The sequence below is a fragment of the Prionailurus bengalensis genome, chromosome D4 (assembly GCF_016509475.1).
Source record: "Prionailurus bengalensis isolate Pbe53 chromosome D4, Fcat_Pben_1.1_paternal_pri, whole genome shotgun sequence".
Lineage (NCBI taxonomy): Eukaryota > Metazoa > Chordata > Mammalia > Carnivora > Felidae > Prionailurus > Prionailurus bengalensis.
In genome coordinates this window covers 19,469,069-19,494,443 of record NC_057359.1, presented here as the reverse complement: position 1 = coordinate 19,494,443, position 25,375 = coordinate 19,469,069, and the positions used below count along the sequence as shown (strand labels likewise).

The 25,375-nt window shown below is 41.6% G+C and overlaps 1 protein-coding gene across 2 annotated transcripts in view; it reads left to right on the top strand.

Moving 5' to 3' along the window:
* The window catches only part of LOC122474691 (guanine nucleotide-binding protein G(q) subunit alpha), a 319,763-nt gene that overhangs the window by 99,953 nt on the left and 194,435 nt on the right, over positions 1-25,375 (top strand). For both annotated transcript variants that reach the window (XM_043565730.1, XM_043565731.1), the window contains exon 2: positions 8,564-8,748. In XM_043565730.1, the coding sequence (XP_043421665.1) occupies positions 8,564-8,748 (185 nt within the window). The remainder of the gene's footprint in view (positions 1-8,563; positions 8,749-25,375) is intronic.

The following is a 25,375-nucleotide window of genomic DNA, read 5'->3' as shown; positions in this document are numbered from 1 at the left end:
GCCCCTCCCCCACTTGCACTCTAGCTCTCTCTCTCTCTCTCTCTCTCTCTCTCTCAAAATAAAAACATAAAAAATTCTTTTAAAGCATAAACTTTTATAAAATAAATGACAGAGGAAACCAGATGAATTCATTAAGTACAGATTTTAAGTTGATACATCGAATTTTGTCATCAAATGAAAAGAAAATGACTGGTTGAGGAAAATATTTGTATAACCAAAGTTTATTTTTGTTTTAAACACCAAATTGTTATTTAAAAAAAACAAACAAAAACCGTAGGTTCTCAAATTAAAAGGCAAGTTCATAGAAGGGATACAAATGACAAAATGTGAAAAATGTTTTCATAAGTGAAGATTAAATTCAGGTAAAGATTTAACTTTCTCAAATTGTAGCTTTAAAAAAAGGTGGTGTTGGTAAATGAAGAGTGGGGTAAAGAAGGGTCTGATGAGGGGTGCCTGGGTGGCGCAGTCGGTTAAGCGTCCGACTTCAGCCAGGTCACGATCTCACGGTCCGTGAGTTCGAGCCCCACGTCAGGCTCTGGGCTGACGGCTCAGAGCCTGGAGCCTGCTTCTGATTCTGTGTCTCCCTCTCTCTCTGCCCCTCCCCCGTTCATGCTCTGTCTCTCTCTGTCCCAAAAATAAATAAACGTTGGAAAAAAAAAAAAAAAAAAAAAGAAGGGTCTGATGGGTGTGCTGGTTGGTGTAACTGTAATTTTCAGGCAGCCCTTCTGCCCAACTGCGTTTCAGAAATAGAGATTCGGGAGATTTTTCTTCAGGGATGTTTATCACAACATTATTTATAAAAGTGAAAAAAAAATTAGAAATATTCAATGTGTTACAACAGGGGATATGTTAAATTATCACACGTCCTTACAGTGGCCTTTCGGACGATCATTAATAGCTGTTTCTGAGGAATAATAATTGGTATCTTGGAATAATCACCACAGTATTTTATGTGAAAAACAGTAATACAGTACTGTTTCAGTTTTAGAACCAGGACAGAAAAAGTACATTTGCCTGGAAGAGGAGACTGGAAAGAAATTAACCAAAATGTTAACATTTTGGCAATTTTGAAAATGCTTCTGTTTTTCTAAATTTTCTTTAGCATATATTTACAACTTTAATAAATTTGGATAAAAGTGTTTTATGGAAAGACAGTTTGTGAGGACGTAAGATCAAGAGCCCCGGGCAGACGAGAGTTCTCTGTAGGTTCTAGTCCATTTCCTTCTGTCTAGTTTTCAACCAGCAGAATCCTTGAACGAGTCACTTCCCCTCCTTTGTGAACTGTGTGAGATCAGGGCTTCTCAGATTTTTCTTTTGAAATGCACTCAGAGGCAGGAGGGAGTGAACACCCACACCCAGAGGAGAAAAGGTTGGGGGATATAATATCAAAGTAACCTCTTGGGGGCACCTGGCTGGCTCTGTTAGTAGAGCACGTGATTCTTGATCTTGGGGTTGTGAATTCAAGGCCCACACTGGGTGCAGATTTTGCTTAAAACCAACAAAGTAACCTCCTGAACAAGATTTAGTGTGGAAGTTCACGTAAACTTCCCATTCATCTCCAAACTATACTGTTGTTAGTTTTTAAAATTTTTTAAGAATTGAGATATAATTTGTGTACCTCGAAATCCACCATTTAAAAGTATACATTCTAGGGGTGCCTGGGTGGCTCAGTCAATTAAACATCCAAGTCTTGGTCTCGGCTCAGGTCATGATCTCACAGTTCATGAGATGGAGCCCCGAGTCGGACTCGTTGCCGACACCATGGAGCCTGTTTGGAATTGTCGCTCTCTGCCCCTCCCCCACTCATGGGTGTGCAACTCTCTCTCTCTCTTTTCTCAAACTAAATAAATAAACACATGAAAGAAGTATATACTCTAATAGTTTTTACTGTATTCAGAAGCTCGTGCAAGCAACCGGTGCTAGTTTTTCACACACAGATGTTTACCATGGACACTCTGTGGTAAAATTGACTCTCCCAAGAAATCGTACCTGGTGAGTAACCTTAGCAGCATTGGAGGTCCTTTTCCGGGAGGATTTCACCACTCTGAGGAACCCAGAACTAGATGAGATTCCACATGTGTTCAACACGTTGCATTTTCAGTGTGTTTTGCCTGTCTTTCCTTTAAACCCAACTTACCTGGATGAGTTGTTATTAATAGTCTTGGTTACCACTGATTTACCCATCTGTTCACTTACCATTCATAGTGGGCGATACTAAATTCAGTTCATTTTCTGTACTATGTATTTTTTAAACTGTCTAGTAGTACCTTCTGCCAGACTTTGCTGGGGATAAAGAGTGAAGTCGTTCCCAACCCTTGGCCTCAAAGACAGTCTTTTAAGGAGAGGAAGTTATGGTGACTTTGGTATTAGAGCTGCTTGGTGACCAGTGCAGGTTCCCAATTTAAGTGGAGGAAGATGTGCAGATGGCAGAATACGTGGATCTTAAAGTGGATAGACCGAGATGTGGACAGCACATGGATTGAGTTTTGACTAGGTGTGTTTAAATCACTTTTATCTCAGTGCTATTAATTCCTTGCACGTGTGGCTTGATGCTGTGCTTATGGGTAGCGAATTCCTCCCTGAAATTTCTGGTTCTACTTTATCCAAGATTAGGTGGAAGTGGTCCAAGTTCAGCTGTGGGGGGGGGGGGGGGGGGGGGGCTGAGATTCTATATTTTAAACTCTTGGCCTAAACCAGCAGTCCTTATTAAGTACAGTTACTTGAGTTATAATTGAGCTCCATGAGACTTGGGTTTGTTCTTAGCCTTTCTCTATCTGGGTGCTGGCCAATCAAGAGGGCAGGGCAGGGGCATTTGGCTCCAGCCTTCACATTAATTAAAGGCTTCAGATGTAGATTTCTGATGGTTTGACAATGTCTCCAAATACAGTCATGAAAGGCACTGGCAGGACAAAACGAATATATTTATTGTACAACTTTAAATACCACAGTTTTTATAACTCAGTGTTGGCATTTCTTCTTTTTCCTGGGGGCAGTGATGGGTCTCCTACAGCCTGTAAGAGGCCCGGAGGTGTGTTTTCTGCCTTTCTTTCCGGATGAAGGGAATGAAGCATCAGGAGCCTTCAAGTTCCTGATAGTGTAGTGTTGGATGATTGTTTTCCAGGGCCATTGTCCAGCAGTCAGGGATACCACCGCCTTTCGGAGCAGTGACAGTAGTAACTGACGTTTTTAGGGCATGAGCAAGTCCTGTGCAGACGTGGATTGTGCTTTGCAGCTCTTTTGATGAAAGTATAATCCGAGAAGCCAACTTAAGTGTGAGAGAAGGAACCAGTGAATCCGTGATTGCTTTTCAACAGTAAATGATAATCCATTGCCATTAAGAAGTTAATGTATTACTGGATTTAAAACCGCCATCTCAGGAGGATAGGGGGTGTGGGATAAGAAAAACTGTCCTGCCTTTAGAGATTAATTGGACAGAACTGTTTACAGATTTCATTGTGCAAATGGGCAGGATAATCAGTTTCGTCATATAGATGCTTAGCCTGAGTGGGACACAGAGAGTAAATGTGGATTTGTGGCAGAAGCTGTGTGTGGAAATCCTCTTGTGTTGCAGAGATCTTGTCAAGTCCTAAAATGGAAGCATCAGATTGTGTGTGTGTGTGACTGCGTATATGTCTGGTGTGCTGTATTCTAACAGCTTACAAAGTGATGCCCTCCACAATGGGATATTAAATTCGTATTTGATTTTGTTCTGATGGAAAGAGTAGGGAAGAAAAAACCCTAAGTATCCCTCAAAGCCAATCATGCGTGCTGGTTGATGTGTGCTTCTTTGTCTTTTTAATTAAGGTTTTATTTTTAAGGAATCTCTACATCCAATGTGGGGCTCAGACTCACACCCCAAGATTAAGAGTCGCACGTTCTACCAACCGAGCCAGCCGGCTGTCGCTGTGTATGCCCTTTTTAATAGCATGATTCTCATGTAGTCTCATTTTTGGGTGTGTTGATGAGGTAGAATAAGAAAAGTTAAGAGTACCCACCCAAAGGTGAAACAGCTTTTCCAGGGAAAATTTTTAGCTGTATTTATGTAGACCATTCCAAGAAAACAGTTTTGTGGGATGAGCACCCTTGTATGTGTTGACGTGCTTATCATGGTTACTCCGTGACTTGATTGGAGTTATAGTTAAATCAGCAAAAATGAGAGCCTTTCCCACCTGCACTTTCATGTAAGGGCTCATTGTAGATTTTATCAATGGCTTTGGAAACAGTAGATTTGTATTTCTTGAGATAGGTCAAGAGTTACTTATGCCCTGTGCTATGCAAAGAGATTAGCCATCGCTGGATTCCCAGAGAATCTACTTCCTTTCATTCTTTGAAAAGTCTAATTTCTTTCATTCAGACGTAAAGAATTACAAAGTCATCGAACTTTTCATGTGGCTTTAGGAAACAACACCATTTTATATAATTAAGGAATAGCTGTTTTTTTTAATTGTACCAAATATTGTTTTTTGATATTAATCATGACTAGATTGCCAAAATGCCCATTTCAAATCCTGAGAATGTTGTTTAAGTCTATAAAAATAGGAGAACAACATGATATTTGGCTTGCACATTTGTTAAGAATAGTATTTCATTTGTCTCCATGATAGAACTCTTGGAACAAAGAAGCTAAATTGCTTGGTTGAGGTGTCAGTCCATATACCTTTTTTGGGCTAAATCCATTGTTAGAAAAGAATGATGTGTCAGTTGACTACTTTTATCTTCAACCTACAGCGTTTGAAAATCACTCAGACTTCCTCTTACATGAAGCTTTGCCTTCGCCTTGAATTTGCTGCATTTATATAGTAACATCAAAGGATGAGCATTAAGTTCATGAGTGGCCAGTCAATTGGAAGATGGCACCAGATTCGAAATGGATCCCTGCTAATTGAAGTAGTATTCAGAAACTCAGAATTAGATTAGATGGATAAAAGTTGGGTGAAGTCAAAGCCATCATAAGATATTTTTATACAGTGGGCAGTGGAAACTAATTATCCTGGATTTAGGGCAGGCGTGACTATTAAAATAGTGACAAACCCAGGGGTGCCTGGGTGGCTCAGTCGGTTAAGCGTCCGACTTCAGCTCAGGTCACGATCTCACGGTCCGTGAGTTCGAGCCCCGCGTCGGCTCTGGGCTGATGGCTCGGAGCCTGGAGCCTGCTTCCGATTCTGTGTCTCCCTCTCTCTGTGCCCCTCCCCCGTTCATGCTCTGTCTCTCTCTGTCTCAAAAATAAATAAACGTTAAAAAAATTAAAAAAAAAATAGTGACAAACCCAAACTGGGCAGCTAAGGGCTGGGTCGAACCTGCACGTTGCCCATTAGTAGCTGGGTCGTCTCTGCCCAATGCCTCGCCTCTCCAAGGCCTTTTCTTTCCTGTGAAATGAGAAGGATGTCTGTCGCACAGATTATTGAGAAGATGAAATGACAGTGTATTTCAAAGTGCTTGGCAAAGTATTAAGGGTTGAACACAAATTTCTTTTGATTTCCTTTATGAGAGAGGGTATTCAGGAGGTAGAGGCCATGATTTCCCCTCTCTGTATTGGAGGCTGGTCTTGGAGTGTGTTTGTTTTGCACGTGTACATACTGTGGGGGTGGGTGGCCAGTACTGTGTTTATTAGGACTTCGGGGTAGAATTGGGCTGTAGCATTTCTTCATCATGGTTGGCCTCTGGGAGAATGCTGTCAGAGTGAAATAGTGACTAGCAAGCTTTTTATGGACTAGAGACTGCCTTATGAGTAAAATTTATAGAGAAGCGGCCATCTTTCATCTTACCAAGCTTCCCCTGCTTCCCTGTGGCATTTGTACCAGTCAGGGTCCCAGTAGGAAACCTGTGGCGCACTCCAGCTGGGTGGCTGAGGGGAGTTCTATAAAGGGACTAGGTCATAGGGGCAAGTAGCAGCCCGGCAAGGGGAGAGAGCAGTCACAAGAACCAAGAGAGGGTAGCTGTATGGGAGCAGACACCCAGCGGGACCTGTGGCCTTTTGAAGGAGACACAACGTGCCTCTGGTGCCCTTGTAGGGTGTGAGCTGTAGGAAATTCCCCTTCCTCATTTTCCTACTCTCTGGTCTCCTCGTGTCTTCCATGAACTAAACCCAAGAAAAAGACGGAGGGTAAGGGAACTGTTGATGTGAAATCCTTTTGGGTCAGCCTCCTGGGGCGTGGAGCGAGACACGCAAATGGCGAGAGAGGATCCCTGGACCTATCTGGGGCATTAGGAATCTTAATATCTTAATATCTTAATGTGGAGTTGGTTTTTGGATGCTTTTTTCTTTCCTGTTTACGTGCCCCCCATTCATTCACTGGTCCCGCGCTCTGCCTCTGTTTGATCTCATTAGTGTGATCTCATTAGTTTGATCTCATTGAGTTCATTAGTGTGATGCCCAGGTGACTAGATCCAAAGAGGTGCCAAGCATTGACTGCTCCTGCCCAGCATGACTTTGTTGAAACACAAGCCAGTGCAGTTTATTGTCTGCTGCTTTCGTATTTTTATATCTTTTTACATTTATTTTTATAGTTTGTATTTTCTACTCACCAAATGAATATATGAAAGCTGCACAGAAAGCCAGGAGGAAGGGGACCTGTTGCCTGATTCTCTTTCCTTCTCGTGTCATTAACCTCACAAATTAAGATTTCTTCTTGTTTTTGTTGTGGAAAAAACTAGCGGGGATTCTGATTTGATGATTACGCCTATGGTTGGGCCCTCAGAGCAAGCCATTGTCCCGTGGATAAGGATAATAAACAGAGGCAAGCTGGATTTTTTTCTTGTGTACTTTGAATTGCTTGGGAGAGTAAAGATATCAGTTTTTTTTTTAATAACTTGTTAATTGGTAATGAGAAACAATTCTGTAGTTCTTTTTCTACCAAGAGGTGCTACTTTTTAGATGCTTTGGGGTTTTTTTTCCCCCAGTATTCAAGGTTGGAATTGTAAAATAGTCCTTTTAAACTCTTCCGGTGAAGCTCCTTAAAACGGGTTGAGGCATTCACATTGTAGTGTTAACTTTGGAGTTGGAGGAGTCCAGAGTGCTGATTAAGAGTCATCTGAAAATGATAAAGGAATTGTTGACCCAGAACCTTGGGGCTAGAAATCATCTTCCGTCGTAACCGTGCGAGGCTTCTGTGTTTACGCGGACATCTGCAGTCATTTAAGAGTGCTTCTATGAAAACCGTAATACTCATTTGAATTTTTCTTGATTGTTTATATAAAGATAATAATGAAATCCAACCACCAGAAAAACAAAATGAAATTGGGACAGCTGCTGTATTCCTAGTTTTAGTTTTCCTTTTCTCTTTTCTTGTTTTTGTAAGTACCTTGTAGGTAGGAAGTGGCAATGAGGATGCCCCTGTCATCCTGTGTTTTAATATTATATTCTTCCAAATGTAATGTGCAAGTAGGTACTTTCAGTGTTTTTCTACACTGTTAGGGGAAGACAGAGACATTTGTTTTTTGGAAATCTCAAGGAAGCCTGAAAGTGAGTGAGAAATATTCAGAAATGGAGTGACGTACGAAAGAAGCCACCCACATTTGGAGAAAGGAAGTTTTTAGAGTCGTAGTGTTGGATAAGTTGTGGAAGAAAGAGTGTCATTCAGTGACATGATCTCATCTTTCTGTCTTCTTCCTTCCATGGTCATTGGTAGCTTTGAAAGGATTGCCCGCAGGCTTACACTAACAGAAAATAGATGTGGAAAAAGAGAAAAATAAGAGCACAGAAGAGAAAAATCCAGTAACGGTAAATTTCTATATCATGTTATTTATTAGTCAAGAATGAGCAGACAGGAGTGTCACTGTGACTTCTCGGAATTAGGTGATTCCTTGGGATAACTGCCACTGATACAGTTGATGCTTATATAGATACGTATATATATCTATATATCACATATGTGGTATATATGTGATATATATATCATATATATGTGATATATATCAAAAATATAGGATATATATACACACACACATATATATATACAGCACACACACACACACACACACACATATATATATATATATATATATATATACACACACACACACTCACACACTTCATTTTAAAATGAAAGAAAATGTGTAGAACTTTCTAGGCGTTTTTCCTTCCTACGAACGGCATTTATGTAAGCGCATTGTCATTTCCAGATCCAGATCCTGCCTAGCAGCCCAGCCTCCTGGCAGTCTTGCAGATATTCTCCAGGGAAGAGAGCTTTATCAAGTGTTTATTCTCTTCAAAAGATGCTGATTTCGTTGTGTTTGCCATAAGATATGTGGTTACAAATACACTATCAAAATTCCACGCTGGGTGGCTTACAAAAAGGTGACAGGGTTTTTTTTTGTTTGTTTGTTGGTTGGTTTTGTTTTGTTTAAGCTCATCTGCCCCTGAAATGGACCCTCATCCCTGCAGTTTTGCTGAGTGTTCTCTACAGGTAGCCTTTCTACCCCTAGTGATGTGCCCTCCTGGGATGCCCCTCCAGCAGGCTGTTTGGGGAGGCCACGTCCAAGCCGCCCTGTCTGGTTTCGTTGTCTGGGAAACTGAGAAGGTGTCATGGTCTGACGACGTCTTTTGCTGTTGTCCATCTTTCAGGGACAGGAGAGAGCGGCAAGAGTACGTTTATCAAGCAGATGAGAATCATCCACGGGTCAGGCTACTCTGATGAAGACAAAAGGGGCTTCACCAAGCTGGTGTATCAGAACATCTTCACGGCCATGCAGGCTATGATCAGAGCCATGGACACGCTCAAGATCCCCTACAAGTACGAGCACAATAAGGTAAGCGTGGCCGCACGGGATCGCTGGCGTAGCCATCCACGGTGCGCAGGCACCCTTCACAGGTCTGGGATGTGCAGTGGGTGGGTTCTGAAGTGCGTGTTTTTCATCTCATCTTAAATGGGACTTTTAATGGTTCAATACGTTCCTTATAGTTTTTTTTTTCCCTTAAATCTTTAAAGTCACATCTATGCACAATTAGAGTTGTGCTCTTAGCGATACCGATGAAAGACATTATTTGGATGTTCAATGGTATAAAACTTAGGGGACGCCACACTACATTAAGAAGACAGTTTGTGAGTTCTAGACAAATTGACCAAGGTGAGTGAATTCAGAGAAGAGGCAGCAGCCTTGTTTCAACCTCCCACTCTTTGTGCTTCCTTGGCAAAAAAAAAAAAAAAAAAAAAAAAAAAAAAGAACAAAAACAGCTTAAGAGCATTCTGTCCGGTTTAATTTTGGATTTCGTGACTTCCTTTCAGTAGTGCCACAGGCTTAATTTTATTTCAAAATAGGCCCATCTGTCACTTCCAATAACCTTTCAAACACGTTTCCCTGCAATTGTGTTCAAGTAATGCAAACTTCTAACGTCACTGGAGAAGGGGTTAGGGAAAAAAAAAAAAAAACAACACATTTTTTCAGGGCTTGGAGGTGTTGATTTTATCGTAAGCTGGTAAAGCCTCGCCTTGTGTTGACAGAGCACTAAATGTGTACCTACACTTGCTTTAGGGCTTCATCAGAACTTCCACTCTCCCTCAGTACTCTGGAGAATCTACTCTTAGAAATGGTTCCATACACCCGGATCAATATGTAACAGCAAGAAGCTGGCATGCCTGCTGTGACTCACACACTAGGATTTAACCCAAAGTGAATCATAGGTAAAATAAAGCAGTACTGTGTACCTTTACTTCTGTTACCATTGAGAAGCTTCTAGCTATACACATCGTCTTAAAATCAGGCATTTATTTTTCTTGGATGTTTCCTTGAAATCGACTGGCTGTTTCTGATGTAACTGATGCTCTCGCCCTTAGTTTGCCGAGGGCAACAAGAGCGTGTGTCCACAAATAGCAGAGAGGCCCTCCACAAAGAACCCTCGAGAGTGAAAAAGATCTGGGCAGCTTTATGAGCCTGGGAACGTGTTTGCTTGAACCACATGAGGCTGCCTGGATATCTAACCAGTCTACATGTAGAAGGATCAAGGCTGTGTTTCCCCACTAAGAAATCTCAGTGTAGTGAATTTCTGAAATAGTGGCACACTGGTTTTGTTGCAGCGGGAGGAGAGTCTGTTGAAGGAACTGCCTTTAATACCAGTGACTTTCCCAATCCACAATTAGTTGATAATATCATGATCTGACGAATTCTGGCTGCGTTACCACACGTGTGCTATGATGTACGGTTGACCCTCGAACAATGTGGGCATTAGGGGTGCTGATCCCCATGTGGTCAAAAATCCACGTATAGCTTTTGGTTCCTCCAAAACTTACTAGCTTACTGTTGACTAGAAGCCTTACTGATAACATAAACAGTTGATTAACACCTATTTTGTGTGTTACACGTATTATACACCGTATTGTTACAAAAAAGCAAGCTAGAGAAAAGAAAATGTTATTCAGAAAATCACAAGGAAGAGAAAATACACTTATAGTACTGTGCTATATCAGAAAAATCCATGTATAAATGCACCTGCAGGGTTCAAACCTGTGTGTTTTTTTTAATGTTTTTTAAATTTTTTATTATTTATTTATTTATTTATTTATTTAAGAGAGAGAAAGAGTGCAAGTTGGGGAGGGGCAGCGAGGGGGGGGGAGACAGAATCTGAAGCAGGCTCCAGGCTCTGAGCTGTCAGCACAGAGCGCTACGTGGGGCTTGAACTCACGGACTGCAAAATCATGACCTGGGCTGAAGTGGGATGCCCAACCAACTGAGCTACCCAGGTGCCCCAAACCTGTATTTTTTAAGGGTCAGATGTGTCTATGTGTATAACTGGCAATATGTGTTATATATATAACGTATTGCCAGTTTACACTGTATAATATAACGCAGTCTCTCTTACTGATGCAGAAAAATCATCTTTCTTGGATATTCCAGAAGAATGTTTCAGGATCTTGCTTTGATGGTAGCTTTTCATTTGAAGATCATTTATTGTACCATCATGTAGAGACATAGAAGACAGAGTGGGATGTCTGCTTTATTCGTATAACACAATAAAGAATATTTAAGAGCATGTGAATTCTTTGTATCAGTTCTAGTTAAGTAGAATTTACTGTGATGAACACCATTCGGTTGAAAAGCAATATCATAAAAAGTTAAAATGTTACGATTTTTCTCAGCTATCATAATTACCCTGCGGAATCTTCCGCCCTCTCTTGGTTATTTCACATACTGCCTGATACAATGACACGAGTGTGTGCTGACCTCTGAATTTCTCAGTATGTTGAATCCCCTTTAATTTGTAATATAAATTACTTACCCACTCGTTCCATTTTCTCTACAACATACACATATTCTGAAGCATCACTCCTTACTTCCAAGCTCTGCCCACTCCTTGCCTTTGTCAATGCTTACTAAGGACCTAAAGTCTTCTTTCTGTTGCATCCAGCTGCTACATCCTCCTAGAGTCCTTCTCTGCACACCTGCCCCCTTCCATTGGGTAAGTAATCCCACCCTCCTTTAGCAGAAGCCGTAGAGGAGTGTTTATAATTGTCTAGTTTGTATTCTTATGATGACTTGTGTGTTGATCTTATTTTCCCCACTAGACTCCAAGCTCCTTGAAGGTAGAGGATGTATCCATTGCACCTCAGCATTCTTCATTGACCCTGGTGTTGTACCTTGTGTGTAATAAAGGCTCAAAACAACCCTGTTTTATGAACAGGCAAATCATTATAACATTAGACCCCTGAAAGCTTCCTCTTCTGCCCCCGAGTTGTAAAAATGGTTATTCAGATCAGCACATAGCTGTTGAAATGGTTTTATGTGCAAAAGCGAATAAAAACTGTGCTTTCAGGGGTGCAGAGAAGTTTCATTAGGGCTGGGCAGAAATTTACAATTCAGAAAGAGTCAAGGGGGTAGCTGAAGGAGAGGCACTTTGGGGCGGAGGGATGGCAGGGATAAGTGTTGAGAAAAAGGAATGTGACTGTGTTGGCCAATTTAACTTGAACAGCATTTTTAGGAGAACTGGAAAGTAAAATCAAACTGGTTTAGAATGTGTTTCTGAAAGGTTTTGAATCTAGGCTTAGAAGTTTGAATTTTATTTTCTTGTGTTTATGACACCCAGTTAATAATAATATGTTTTGCTTAGAATTTTCTACAGAGGTTTCTGGTTACAATATGCTCTCTGTTTAATAAATAGTTGAGGGATTTGGTGTGCAGGTTATTAGCAACTACTTGGAAGAAATACGCTGTGACTTATATTATTTTGTGACACTAAAGACTTAAAAAACTTAAAAAACATAGTTTTTATAAAGGCTTCTTTGCATCTATGTCCATGTTGGCCACAGTGTTTGGTAGTAGCATAAATAGATACAAAAATTTGCTAACTGTGTACTTGCCTGACTCTGTACTTGCCTCTGAGTTCATGTATTTTATAAACAAAATGTAGCTTACAAATAGTATGGCGTGTTCTTAACTGGGAAATTGTCACAGTTTTGTTTGCTGTGAAATTGGTTCCAGCAATGAGAATACCACAGCAGAATACTGGAATTTCTCTGGCTCCTGCATAAGTGTTACTACACTGAATTGAGAGTCCCTCCAGTTAGCTGGGGGCTGGTGCAGTGGTCGTGGGGAGTCCAGGCCATGGTCTCTGCCCTAGATGGTGGTGTAGCAACCCACGCCTTTTTGTAGAACTTACAATCCAGGGATTCGCTAGCTCTGGAGTAGTTTGTAATAAGTTGCAAACTTTTACCAAAAATAAAGATCAGTTCTTCTCTGAGTATCTGCTATCCCATTCTTGAATTTTCTCTGCCAAGTGAGTAATGTTTACAGGTGAGCCGCTTGGGCTCCGCCCAAGTGAGAGAACAGGTCCGAAGACGACTTCTCACTATACTGTGAGCTAGGGTTTGTTTTATTCCTAAATATTACTTTGCCATATCCCTAAACACAACTGTTGATAGCTGATGTTAAAAGGGATTAAATATTTGTTGCTCAGTCAAATCAAAAGATACATTTAAGCCTCCACTAGGTGCAAGGCATTCTATGAGGTTCCTCTGTCATTTTTAAATTGATATTTATTTTATTTTTTATTTTCGAGAGAGAGCCAGCATGTCCATGAGCAGGGGCAGGACAGAGGGAAAGATAGAGGCAGGGCAGAGAGAGAGAAAGAGGGAGGGAGAGAGAGAGAAAATCTTAAGCAGGCTCCATGCTCAGCTTGGAGCCTGACACAGGGCTCGATCCCATGACCCTGGGATCATGACCTGAGCGGAAACCAAGAGTCTGATGCTCAACCAGTTGAACCACCCAGGTGCGCCATCCTCCATCGTTTTTTACTGTCCAAAAGGGAGAATGTCCATCAGTATTATCTTACAGTTTCCTCTCTTAAACAGACATATTCTGATTATTCGTTGTTTGGGTGCTGAAATCAGCTCTTTGTAAAAAAGGAGAGATTAAAAAAAAAAAGTTTCTGTGCTCACATGGCTAAGAACTCCCTTGAATTACAGTGTGGGAAATAGGTCAGGTATTGACCCGTGATTTTTATGTATTTATTATCTTTATCTGGCAGTTCCTGCATCGCCTTGTTGATATTTTGTATGCACGTGCTTTATTTTCTCGGATTGCAAATGATGTCACAGTAAACAGACCTCTTGTTTTGTAATTCGTTGTCTCTGCGTCATGTGCCGAATGTTGTGAGAGCTTTTTTTTTTTTTTTCATGGAGTAAATGACCCCAGGTTAGCAGATCCTGGTATCCTTTTTATCCTTGTTTCTGGCTAGTTTCTGAGAATTTTGAAATCAAGCTATTCTTAGGGCAGTTTCAGAGGACTCATAGACTTTGCTCTTTTGTCTGGTCCCTGGAGGAGAATAGAATGTAATGCAATGCTTCTTCATGCGATGAATTCAAGACTGTTGAGTCAAAGTCAGACACTGTCACCTTTTCTTTTAGTTTCTGCTTTTAGACTTGGAAGTCCCAGATGACTGGGCCTCCCTCGGCACCAAATTGACCAGCCAGGAGTTTGCAGGCCTGACACCCGTTTCCCTTTTTCCTGGCCAACGAGTGCCACTGAGAATACATGTTACTACGGCATCTCTGTCCTCCCTCTAAGAAAGGACTTTTCACCAGGAGAGTGCCTCATTAAACACTTGCACAGCTTTCTGAATTTTCGGCACTTCCTGAGAAATCTAAGATCCCAGAAGCCACGTTTCAGAAGAAAAACGTAGCCAGAATTCTGGAGGACTTGCTAACTTACTGCTACTTTTGATCAGTTGAACAAAAATTCCCAGACTCCCTTTTTCAACATGAAGGAATGTTCTTAGTTTACCAAATGCTCAGAGACTGATTTCATTTTCGTATTTGTCACCAGAATAAGCACATAATTAAAGCAGAACGTACTAAGTAAGTATTTTCATGTTTCTCTAAAGAGTTGTATCAGGCAGTGTTCTGTGCTTATAAGCGACAGAGAACCCTGGCTAAGTTAAGAAGGGCTTAACGAGAACAGGAGGTGACCCCGAGAAGCGTGGAGAAGTGGAAAGGCTAGTTCCTGGAAACCAGGGCAGGTCTAGGGAACTCCTCTGTGACGCGGATGAACTGTGACCATTTTCATTCTTCTTTTACTCCACTCGAGGATCGGAAATCTGGGGAAACTTGCCTGAGAGGTCTGGCCTGGATTCTGTGCTAGCTTTTTGGACAAGGCTGGGCAATTTGATTGACAGTTCCTGAGGGAAGTCAGGGTACAGTTACTAAGAGAAGAGAATGATGTTGGCACAAATCACAATTACCCACTGCAACATCACCCTGCCAGTTTAGAAAATAAAATGACACGTGGATTCTCTGTGCAAGAAAACCCTCCAGTTTTGCTCGGCATTCGCTAAGCCTGTTTTAAAGGACAGCTTTTTACTCTGGGCTTGTTCAGAATGGGGGCATGGAGGGGTTGAGGGGTTCGTGTCTTAGTAACAGTTATATATGATGCAAGTAGCTGAGTTTGAACCCAAGCCCTGAAGAGCTGAGTAACCTTGGGATTGTCACATTTTTTCCCTAAGCCTAAATTTCTTTACTCTCTAAGCCTGGATGTCCCCATCTGTAAAGTGCAGCAGCTAATAATAGGATTGTTGCAAGGGTTAGATAGATAATGTATATGAAAACATAGATGATAAATCAAAAGAGTTTGCAAGTTGTTAGAAGATGAATTAGCATGAGGGGTGGGGACGGACACTGTTAATCTTCTATATTAAGAATCAAACAAGCAAAGATCACCTGGGTGGCTCAGTCGGTTGAGCGTCTGACTTCGGCTCAGGTCGTGATCTCATGATTCATGAGTTCGAACTCCACATTGGCTGTCTGCTGTCAGCATGGAGCCCGCTTCGGACCCTCTGTCCTCTTCTCCCTCTCTGTCTCTCCCCTGCTCACTCTCTTTCTTTCAAAAGAAGGAGAAGGAGAAGAAAACAAGCAGAAAATAACTTAAACAGCATGGCCGGATTTAGGATGTATTTGAAGGGAACTTTCCTTAGAGTGACAGTCATTGAAATGGGACAGCAAGGAAGGTAGAGAAATCCCCTTATCTGGATGTGTTCAAAACAGAATGTATTTTTAACATGTGAAATTCTTTAAGGCAGTTTTGCTGAAATAAGACCGGATGGACTGGACACCCTCTGAGATCCTTTCCAAGTTGGTTTTTCCTTGTGTTGATTCTCTGATTCCAAAACGCTGAGAAAGAAATGATGCTGTTGTTAACTTGTTATAATTTATTTATTTATTTATTTTTTAATTTACTTTTGAGACAGAGAGAGACAGAGCATGAACGGGGGAGGGGCAGAGAGAGAGGGAGACACAGAATCAGAAGCAGGCTCCAGGCTCTGAGCCATCAGCCCAGAGCCCGACGTGGGGCTCGAACTCACGGACCACGAGATCGTGACCTGAGCTGAAGTCCGACGCTCAACAGACTGAGCCACCCAGGCGCCCCAACTTGTTACAATTTAAATCTCCCACCTTTCTTGAACTTTGTGCATTCCAGAGCACTTACAAAAACAAACAAATAAATAAAATAAATGAAGCCAATAAACAAGAGATTCAAAGTGACAGTGATCTCTAGCCTATGGAGGTTTTGCTTTCTTTACATCTAAATCTCATAAGTAATTACAACATCTACATCTATGTAGGTTTTTTTTTTTCTTTTTAAATGGTGTTTAAAGATGAAAATCAGATGCAAGTATTGGGGATATTGTCAGTGGTAGTATTTCTCCCTCCCTCCCTCCCTCCTTCCCTTTCTCTCTCTCTCTTTCTTTCTTTCTTTCTTTCTTTCTTTTCTTTCCTTTTCTTTTTTTCTTTTTCTTTTTCTTTTTCTTTTTCTTTTTTTCTTTTTCTTTTTCTTTTTCTTTTTCTTTTTCTTTTTCTTTTTCTCTTTCTCTTTCTCTTTCTCTTTCTCTTTCTCTTTCTCTTTTTCTTTTCTTTCATGTTTATTTCTGAGAAAGAGACAGAGTGTGACCAGGGGAGAGGCAGGAAGAGAGGGAGACACAGAATCCAAAGCAGGCTTCAGGCTCTGAGCTGTCAGCACAGAGCCCGCCGCAGGGCTTGAACCCACGAACCGCGAAATTGTGACCTGAGCCGAAGTTGTACGCCCAACTAACTGAGCCACCCAGGCGCCCCAATTTCAATTGGGTTGTTGGCTGCTGGCCACCAAAGACAGTCTGCAACTTCTCCTAGGAAAACTTTCTACTCCTGTGTCTACAAATCTGAGAGTTTTCTTTCTAATAAAGAGCCTAGAGGAATATGGACACCTTTTGCTACCAACTTGATCTGAGGTTGGTTTACAGCTGTCTCATTTCTCTGTAGGACTCTTGTTGGGAGTTGAATCACCACTGATTCTCTAGTACTCAGCTTTTAGAATCTCTTTGCATATGGTCTTCTCTCTTTTTTTTTCTTAAAGATGTTTTTAACTGATATTTATTGGGGGGCGGGAGGGGCAGAGAGAAGGGGAGACAAGATCCAAAGTGGGTTCTGTGCTAACAGCAGAGAGACTGACACAGGGCCTGAACCTGCATACTGTGAGATCATGACCTGAGCCAAAGTTGGACACTTAACTGACTGAGCCAGCCAGGCGCCCCTGGTCTTTTCTCTTTTAATATCTGGCAAATACTTTCCAGCCACATTTTTTGTCTCCTTACTCTGTTCTTGTTTCTTTATTCATTTTATATCCATGACAGCCATGTAAAAATACAAGATGAATGTAAGATTTGTTAAAAATCCCTATTTCTTGGCTACAGTTATTCTGTAATCCTAAGGCATGCCGTAGCATTTATCCAGGATGAGTGTCTTGAGTTCCGTTTTATCAGAGGAGGACTGAAACAAAGGAGTTTAGCAAGTAGATTGAGGCTGAGCATTTTTTTCTCTCTTTCTTTCTTTCCTTTTTTTTTGTTGTTGTAATTTTTACACTCAGAAAAGTACACGCATCATCAGTATTGAGCCATGTGTATTTTTCCATTGTGAGCACGCTTGCGTCCACGTCTGCTGATCTAGATCAGTATGACCAAAGCTCAGACACTTCCTTATGCTTCCTTCCAGTCAGTGTCCCCAGCTCCTAAAGGGTGACCCCCGCCTTGACTCCTGATACCGTAGATTAGTTGTGTTAGTGTTTGAACTTTGTGTGTGAGTGTAAGCATGTGGTATATGCTCCTGTGTATCTGTTTTCTTCTGTTCCACATTTGTGGCATTCACCCATGTTTTTACTTGTCACTGTGATTTATTTATTCTCATTTCCGCATGTATAATAGCAATGCCCCATAGAGCTTCATGAAAATGTTTTACGTCCGTGCTGTACAATATGGTAGCCACCAACCCCCACATGTGGCCACAGAGCCTATGAAATGTGGGTACTGTGACTGAGGAACTGAATCTTTACTTTTATTTAATCTTATTAATTTATATTTAATTTTTTTTTTTTTACTGTTTTTATTCATTTATTTTTGAGAGAGAGAGAAACCACGAGCGGGCGAGGGGCAGAGAGGAGACACAGAATCCGAAGCAGGCTCCAGGCGCTGAGCTGTCAGTGCTGAGCCTGACGCGGGGCACGGACTCACGAACCGTGAGATCATGACCTGAGCCGAAGTTGGTAGGTTAAGCAACTGAGCCACCCAGGTGCCCCGTAATTTATGTTAAAATTTACATGTGACTAGTGGCTCTGTTTTGGATAGCACTCTTGTGTTATATTCCATATGCCACAGTTTGCTTATATTTCTTATTGTTAATATAACTTTGGGTGTTTCTGGCTCTTGCAAATAATTCCAGTATAAACATTCTTGTACCTGTCTTTGGATAAACAAAGGTGTGCATTTCTTCAGGCTAAGTACCTAGGATTTGGAATCACTGAGTCAGAAGATATCCATCTGGTCATTTTCAGGATGTAGACACTACCAAAGATTGTCCAGAACGATTGTATCAGTTTACATTCCCACTAGCCATCCATGAAAGTTCTAGTTGTTCCATATCCTTGACAGTTCTTGGTATTGTTAGTCCTTTTATTTTAGTTAATCCGTTAGCTAGATAGTGGCATCATGTTGTTGTTTCAGTTTGTATCTCTTTGATAACTAGGGATGCTCAGCACCTTTTCATATGTTCATTGGCCATTTGGTTATTTAAACATTTTTTTAATGTTTATTTTTGAGTGAGAGAGACAGCACAAGCGGGGGAGGGGTAGAGAGAGAGGGAGACACAATCTGAAGCAGGCTCCAGGCTGCGAGCTGTCAGCACAGAGCCCTGTGTGGGGCTTGAAACTCACAAACTGTGAGATCATGACCTGAGCTGAAGTTGGACGCTTAGCCCACTGAGCCACCCAGGCGCCCTGCTCTTTGGTTATTTAAAAAAAAATGCTTGGGGTGCCTGGGTGGCTCAGTCGGTTAAGTGGTCGACTTCGGCTCAGGTCATGATCTCACGGTCTGTGAGTTCGAGCCCCGCATCGGGCTCTGTGCTGACAGCTCAGAGCCTGGAGCCTGTTTTGGATTCTGTGTCTCCCTCTCTCTGACCCTCCCCCGTTCATGCTCTGTCTCTCTCTGTCTCAAAAATAAATAAACGTTAAAATTTTTTTTTTAAATGCTTTTTACTTTTTTTATCTGCTGAGTTGTCTGATTCCTTATATTTCGTAGGAGCCTTTTATATATTAAGGAAATATATTTTTCTTTCTTTCTTTTTTTTTTTTTTTTTGAGAGAGAGGGAGAGTGCAAATGGGAGAGAGGAGCAGAAGAAGAGACAGAGACAGAGACAGAGAATCTTAAGCAGGCTCCATGCCCTGTGCAGAGCCCAACAATGGATTCGATCTCAGGACCATGAGATCATGACCTGAACTGAAATCAGGAGTGGGAAGCTTAACTGACTGAACCATCCAGGTGCCCCAGGGATATACATTTCTGTTGAGTAAATGTGTTGCAAGTTATCTTCTCCACTTCTTGGCTTGCTTTTTATTTTCTCTTGGTTCCTTCACTGGACAGAAGTTCTTATCATTCCACCCTCCCCCGCCCAACCCCTTCTGATTAGTGCTTTTTGAATCCTTTTTAAGAAACTTCTGGCTACTTTAAAGTCTTGTAGATAATCTCCTGGTTTGTCTTCTAAATTGTTTGGTGTTTTTCGCTGTTTACATTCAGCTCTAAACTGCGTTCAGTTGGACTGTAGAGTATGATGTGAGGCAGGGGTAAGTTTTCTTTCTTTTTTTTTTAATGTTTGTTTATTTGTTTATTTATTTTTATTTTTTGAGAGAAAGAGAGAGCAAGCCAGAGAGAGGCAGAGAGAGAGAGGGAGAGAGAAATCCTATGCAGGCTCCATGTTATCAGCACACAGCTATGGGGCTTGAACTCACAAACTGAGTTCATGACCTGAGTTGAAACCAAGAGTTGGAAGCTTAACTGACCGAGCCACCTAGGTGCCCCAAATTTTATTTTCTTTATATGGATATTTAATTAACCCAACTCATTTATTGAAAAGACCATCCTTTACCAAGTGCAATATAGTTTCTATCACTCAGTTACAGATCAAGTGAATGTGTATATGAGTTTGTTTCTGAATTGTCCATTCTGATTCATTAGTTTGTTTGTGTCAATACTGTCTAAAGACTAATGTTAGCATTGAGTTTAATATCAGAGAGATTAAGTCATTCAGCTTTGGTTTTCTTCTGGAGGTTGTACAAGTGCTGAATGTATTTGCTTGTAATTAAAGTTACCTTTAAGAACATTTCTTTAACTAATGGTAGGTTTCCCAGGATGAATCCGAATATTATGATTATTCTCTGTTATACAAGTGACTTCCCCTTCCTCGAAACCTCAGTTCATTTTCTCATTTAACCTGCAGTTGACTGCATAGCTCAGTAGGAGGACATCTATTTTTTCAGATTAATGTGACATTTTTATTATCAATCAGTCCATTTACAAAGGGTGATGGAGCTGCTGTGTGGTTTTGTCCCTCTTCACTTGGGTCTTGTTCTTTCTCACCTCAGCATTTCCTTCAACCAGAGTGGGGACTGGCCTGTGAAGGCGGGGAGGGGGGGGTTCTACCAATTTCCCCTCTCACAAACCCCTTTTCAGGCAGCACTGCTCCCGACCACGTAGATTTGGAAGATTTGGCACTAATCCCTTATGTCTTATCTTCACTCTCCAAGGCCTATTGGAAGGCTTGACTAGGCTTACCTGGACTTTCTTTTTGTTGTTGTTGTGTAGTCTCCAGCTGTTGTGGAAATTGACCATCTTTTGTGGCTCAATGTGAGAGCTGTAGGTAGGTTAGAGGGTAATAATGCAAACTGGTTTTGCCCTTTTGTTAACTGCAGTACTTTAATCCTATTATGTAAAAGTTTTATTCATTTATGTCTTAATGAAGACACTGGGAAGCAACTCATTTTGGTGAAGCAGAGTATTAAGCACGGGCAGAGCTGTAGACGTTCGTATCCACACACACATACGTGTACACACACTGGTGTGTAATTGATAGCTGGTGCATTAGAGATGACCTTTGCAGGGAGCTTGGGTGGCTTAGTCGGTTAAGCGTCCAACTTCAGCTGAGGTCATGGTCTCGCAGTTTGTGAGTTCGAGCCCCCCGTCGGGCTCTGTGCTGACAGCTCAGAGCCTGGAGCCTGCTTCGGATTCTGTGTTTCTGTCTCTGCCCCTCCTCCCCCCCCCCTCTCTCTCTCAAAAATAAATAAATATTAAAACATTTAAAACAAAATGAGCTTTGGACACTATATATGTGGGTAAAACTGATGGAATAGCAGTGCCCTCTCCGTATTGTCTGCCTGTAATGACTGTCTGTAGATAACGCTTCCTCGGCTTAGTAATGCCCAGTCCGCTTTGCGTGGCCCACCTCATCTGGAAGTAGCTGATCTCATGTGTCTGTCTTCAGCTAATCCATATTGTTTAAAATTGGATGGGGGCTCCTGGGTGGCTCAGTCGGTTGAGCGGCCGACTTCAGCTCAGGTCATGATCTCGCGGTCTGTGAGTTCGAGCCCCGCGTCGGGCTCTGTGCTGACAGCTCAGAGCCTGGAGCCTGCTTCCTATTCTGTGTCTTCCTCTCTCAGACCCTCCCCTGTTCATGCTCTGTCTCTCCCTGTCTCAAAAATAAATAAAAGGTTAAAAAAAATTAAAATTGGATGAAAGGAAGAAAATTGACACTTGAGGTTGGAGATAAGGCTTTAATCATTCACATGTAGCACAGTATTTGGCATGAGGTTCTACTCTGTTGAACGAATGAACAAGTGATTGTTTACTGTATGATGATGGGTTTTTATGTGCAGGGTGGTACGCCGTCGTATTGCTGGGGCCTCACACCACGAGGCTTGAAATCCAGCTCTGTAACACCATTGCCGTATGATTGAGTAAATTAATCTCTCTGAATTCCAGTTTCCTTATTTGTAAAATTACAGTGATGATGATGCTTACTATGCTTACTTCACAATGTATTGCAAGAATTATAATAGTCTATGAAAAGCTGAAAAGTCCATTGTTTTATTTTTTTTATGTTTATTTATTTAATTTTTGAGAGAGAGAGAGAGAGAGAGAGAGAGTGAGTGAGGGAGGGGCTCAGAGAGAGGGAGAGAGAATCTGAAGCAGGTTCCATGCTGTCAGCACACAGCTGGATGTGGGACTTAGTCTCATGAACTGTGAGATCATGACCCGAGCCGAAATCAAGAGTCAGACGCTTAACTGACTGAGCCACCCAGGCCCCCGGAAAAGTTGTCCGTTGTTAAATGGAGATGTTGTTCTTTAATTTAGTCATTCAACATATATTTACTAAGTACCTCCTATGTACTAGTCAACAGAAACCACTTTGGCTGTTTTTGAAAAAGAAAATAAACAGTGAGTGCTCTAAGGAATATTACCAATCTGTCCAAACTGGAGAGAACTCTGGGTAAGCAATCTTCCTCTAAAACCCCTTTCATCTGCTCAGACCTTGGACGTCCAGGGACTGACAGCCACCATATAAAATACATGTGGCATAGTTTAACACATTTTAGTAGGAAGTTGTGAATCTGGTCATTTGGCTGTTCCTACTTAACTCCTGGCAGAGCATCACATAAATACTTTCCTTGTTCTTTTAAACCAAGTAATGCATGATTTTCCCCTTTAATTTTAAAATAATGCATCTATTTTTCAATTAGAGAGGCAGAGTGTGTTTGTTGGGACCAAGGAAAGTGAATGCCTAATGAAGTCTGAAGTGATCTAGGGAGTGAGTGAGAAATGCTAGCACTTTTCTTTGGCATTTTCACCTCACTGAAGAAGTAATTTCAGTTCTGGCTTTACTTTTCAGTATTATAGAAATGTAGGGTAGAGCTTGCTGAGTGTTTTGCAAAGCAACAGTTTTGCTTATCAAAGCCATGTGTATCAAAGCCTAAACTCTTGCTTCTGAGACGCTATACTCTGTCCTTCTCTACGATACTGTTTTACTCTAAATCACTTAGCACCTGCTACATAACTGGGCTTTTTGTTGTTGTTGTTGTTTGTTGTTTATGTTGTTAATATCCATAAGATTTTCATGAGTTCGTGAGTGTATTTCCAAATAAGGAATGTACTTGAAAAGATAATGTCATGTTATATTAGGATACTTTCCTCTCAAGGGATTAAAAAAAAAAGTCATTCATTAAAAGCTCTGATGACTAGTTTTGGCTTGATACATTGTAAACTTATATTTGGAACACACTTATTTTCCTGATTTTCTGTTTCTTAAGGTAAATTTGCGAAGAAGATATCCTTAAGTTGTTGCCCCCGCTGTTCTGTAAGACGACCGTGCAATTCGCTTGCAGTGCCGTGTTGTTAGTTTAAAATGAAAAATGGCCTAAGGGGAGCGGCATTCCCGGAATATATCAAGGAGGTGGTATCACTGCAGAGTCACGAGAGTATTAGATTGGTTTGGCAGGCTGTCTGCTTTTTTCAGCGTTCTTGCATCCTCTGTGGTAGAAAGTATAATGGTATGGAGCTGATTGTGGTACACGCTAGCGTGTCTGGGAGGGAGAGTGGCTGTGCAGGTGATTGTTTTCTTTGTGCAGTCTTGATGGTACTGGGCCCTCGTTTTTACTCTTTTTTTTTCTTCAAGGTTTATTTATTTTTGAGAAAGAGAGAAAGCAAGAGAGCAGGGGAGGGGCAGAGAGAGAGAGGGCGACAGAGGATCCAAAACATGCTCTGTGCTGACAACAGAGAGCCCGATGAAGGGCTCGAACTAACGAACGGTGAGATCACGACCTGAGCTGAAGTCGGACCCTTAACTGAGCCATCCAGGTGCTCCTCATTTGACCTTTTGTCGCTATTTTGCTGTCTGTTCACAGACTGTGTCCATGGCAAAGGGATGAGAATGTGTAGCTGTTTGGTTATAGGACACTGCAGTCAAAGGCTCACTGAAGTGGGGTTTGTTAAAACACTTTTGGATTCATGGGGCATCTGGGTGGCTCAGTCAGTTAAGCGTCTGACTTCAGCTCTGGTCATGATCTCGCTGTCCATGGCTTCGAGCCCCGCATCAGGCTCTGTGCTGACAGCTGAAAGTCTGGAGCCTGCTTTGGATTCTTGTCTCCATCTCTCTCTGTCTCTCCCCCTTTAATGCTCTGTCTCTGTCTCTCAAATAAATAAATGTTAAAAAAAAAAATTAAAAAAAATTTTTTTGGATTCATTTATTCTTCCTTGGTCTTTGGTCCTGTATTCCATATCACAGTAGAAACTTTAGTGTTAGCAATGTTGTGAAAAGTTTTAGGAATTTTGGTCTTAGGCAGGCCAAGTGCAATGTCAGTACAAAGATACTTTTTCATTTTAGAGAATATGATAATGGCATCAAAATGGCCAGTGCCATATACTTTGTGGATAGGCTGTATAATGTTGTGCATTTGTGCCTGGCCATGGGTCAAATGGTGGCCCCAGGGGAGACTTGCCTTTTTCCTTGTACAACAAACAGCATGTTTTTGCCAAATATTCCACTCAGTTGGGATGCCTTTTCCTAATTTGCTCAAAAGATTCCATGTAGTCCCGTGGTAGCTTTGGATCATCCTACCTAAACTTGAGGTTGGAAACTGAGATTTTATATCCTAGAGCAGTGTCTCTCAAACTTTACTGTCTGTACAGATCACATGGGGTCTTGGTAACATGCACATTGTGTTTCAGTGGATCTGAGGTAGACCTGGGTATCTGCTTTCCCAGCAAACTCCCGGGTGATGTGGAAGTTGCCCGAAATAGAGCCATCTTTGAAATAACTGACTCTCCACCGCCAGGGGCGATATGAATTCATGAATGGACTAAGTAACCTCTGGAGAGAAGGTTCCAGAACTGATGCTTTAGTAGGATTTCAGCCAAAGGACATTCAGCAGTTGCTTATACTATCTCAGGTCTGCCTTCCTCCCCTGAAGAGTGAGGTTGATAATGGTACACACATTGTATAGCCAGTGTGGGCATTCACGAGAGAATGCAGGTGCGGAACTTGTGTAGGACAGGAACTTCAGCTTAGTTAACATCCCCTAAAGGGTTGTTGTCAAATTCGTCCCAGAATGTGCTGGGGCAGGAGAAAATGGAGGGAGCTTCAAGTAAAGTGCAGAATGCATGAGGAGAAATTGCTGATTGTGTAAAGATAGGGAGGAGGCCATGACCCAAGAATGAGACACAGGTGCCTGTTATCAGGTGCACTAGTGGTTTCCAGGAAACAGTGGCCTGGCCTGTGATAGTACCTAAGACAGCTGGTCTAGAATGTAAATGACAGGGATGGGGGGCCCCTGAAGGGGTTCCTGGATCATTGTGACTGCTGAGATCAAGGAGCATGACAAGGCATCTTATTATCTTGACCCCAGGGTGTTTTAAGTAAGAGGACAGCCAGTGCAGTGAGGGAAAAGGAAGGAGCAGGGAAGGAAAGAGAAAGAAGAGGAATAACCTTTACCCAGTATTTGTGCATGAGGTAATGTCAGGTATTGTAGTTAATGTGCTCCAAAGTGTGAGGCAGAGGTGGGATTATTCTAACTAATTAATTAACTATATTTTAAATAAAACAAT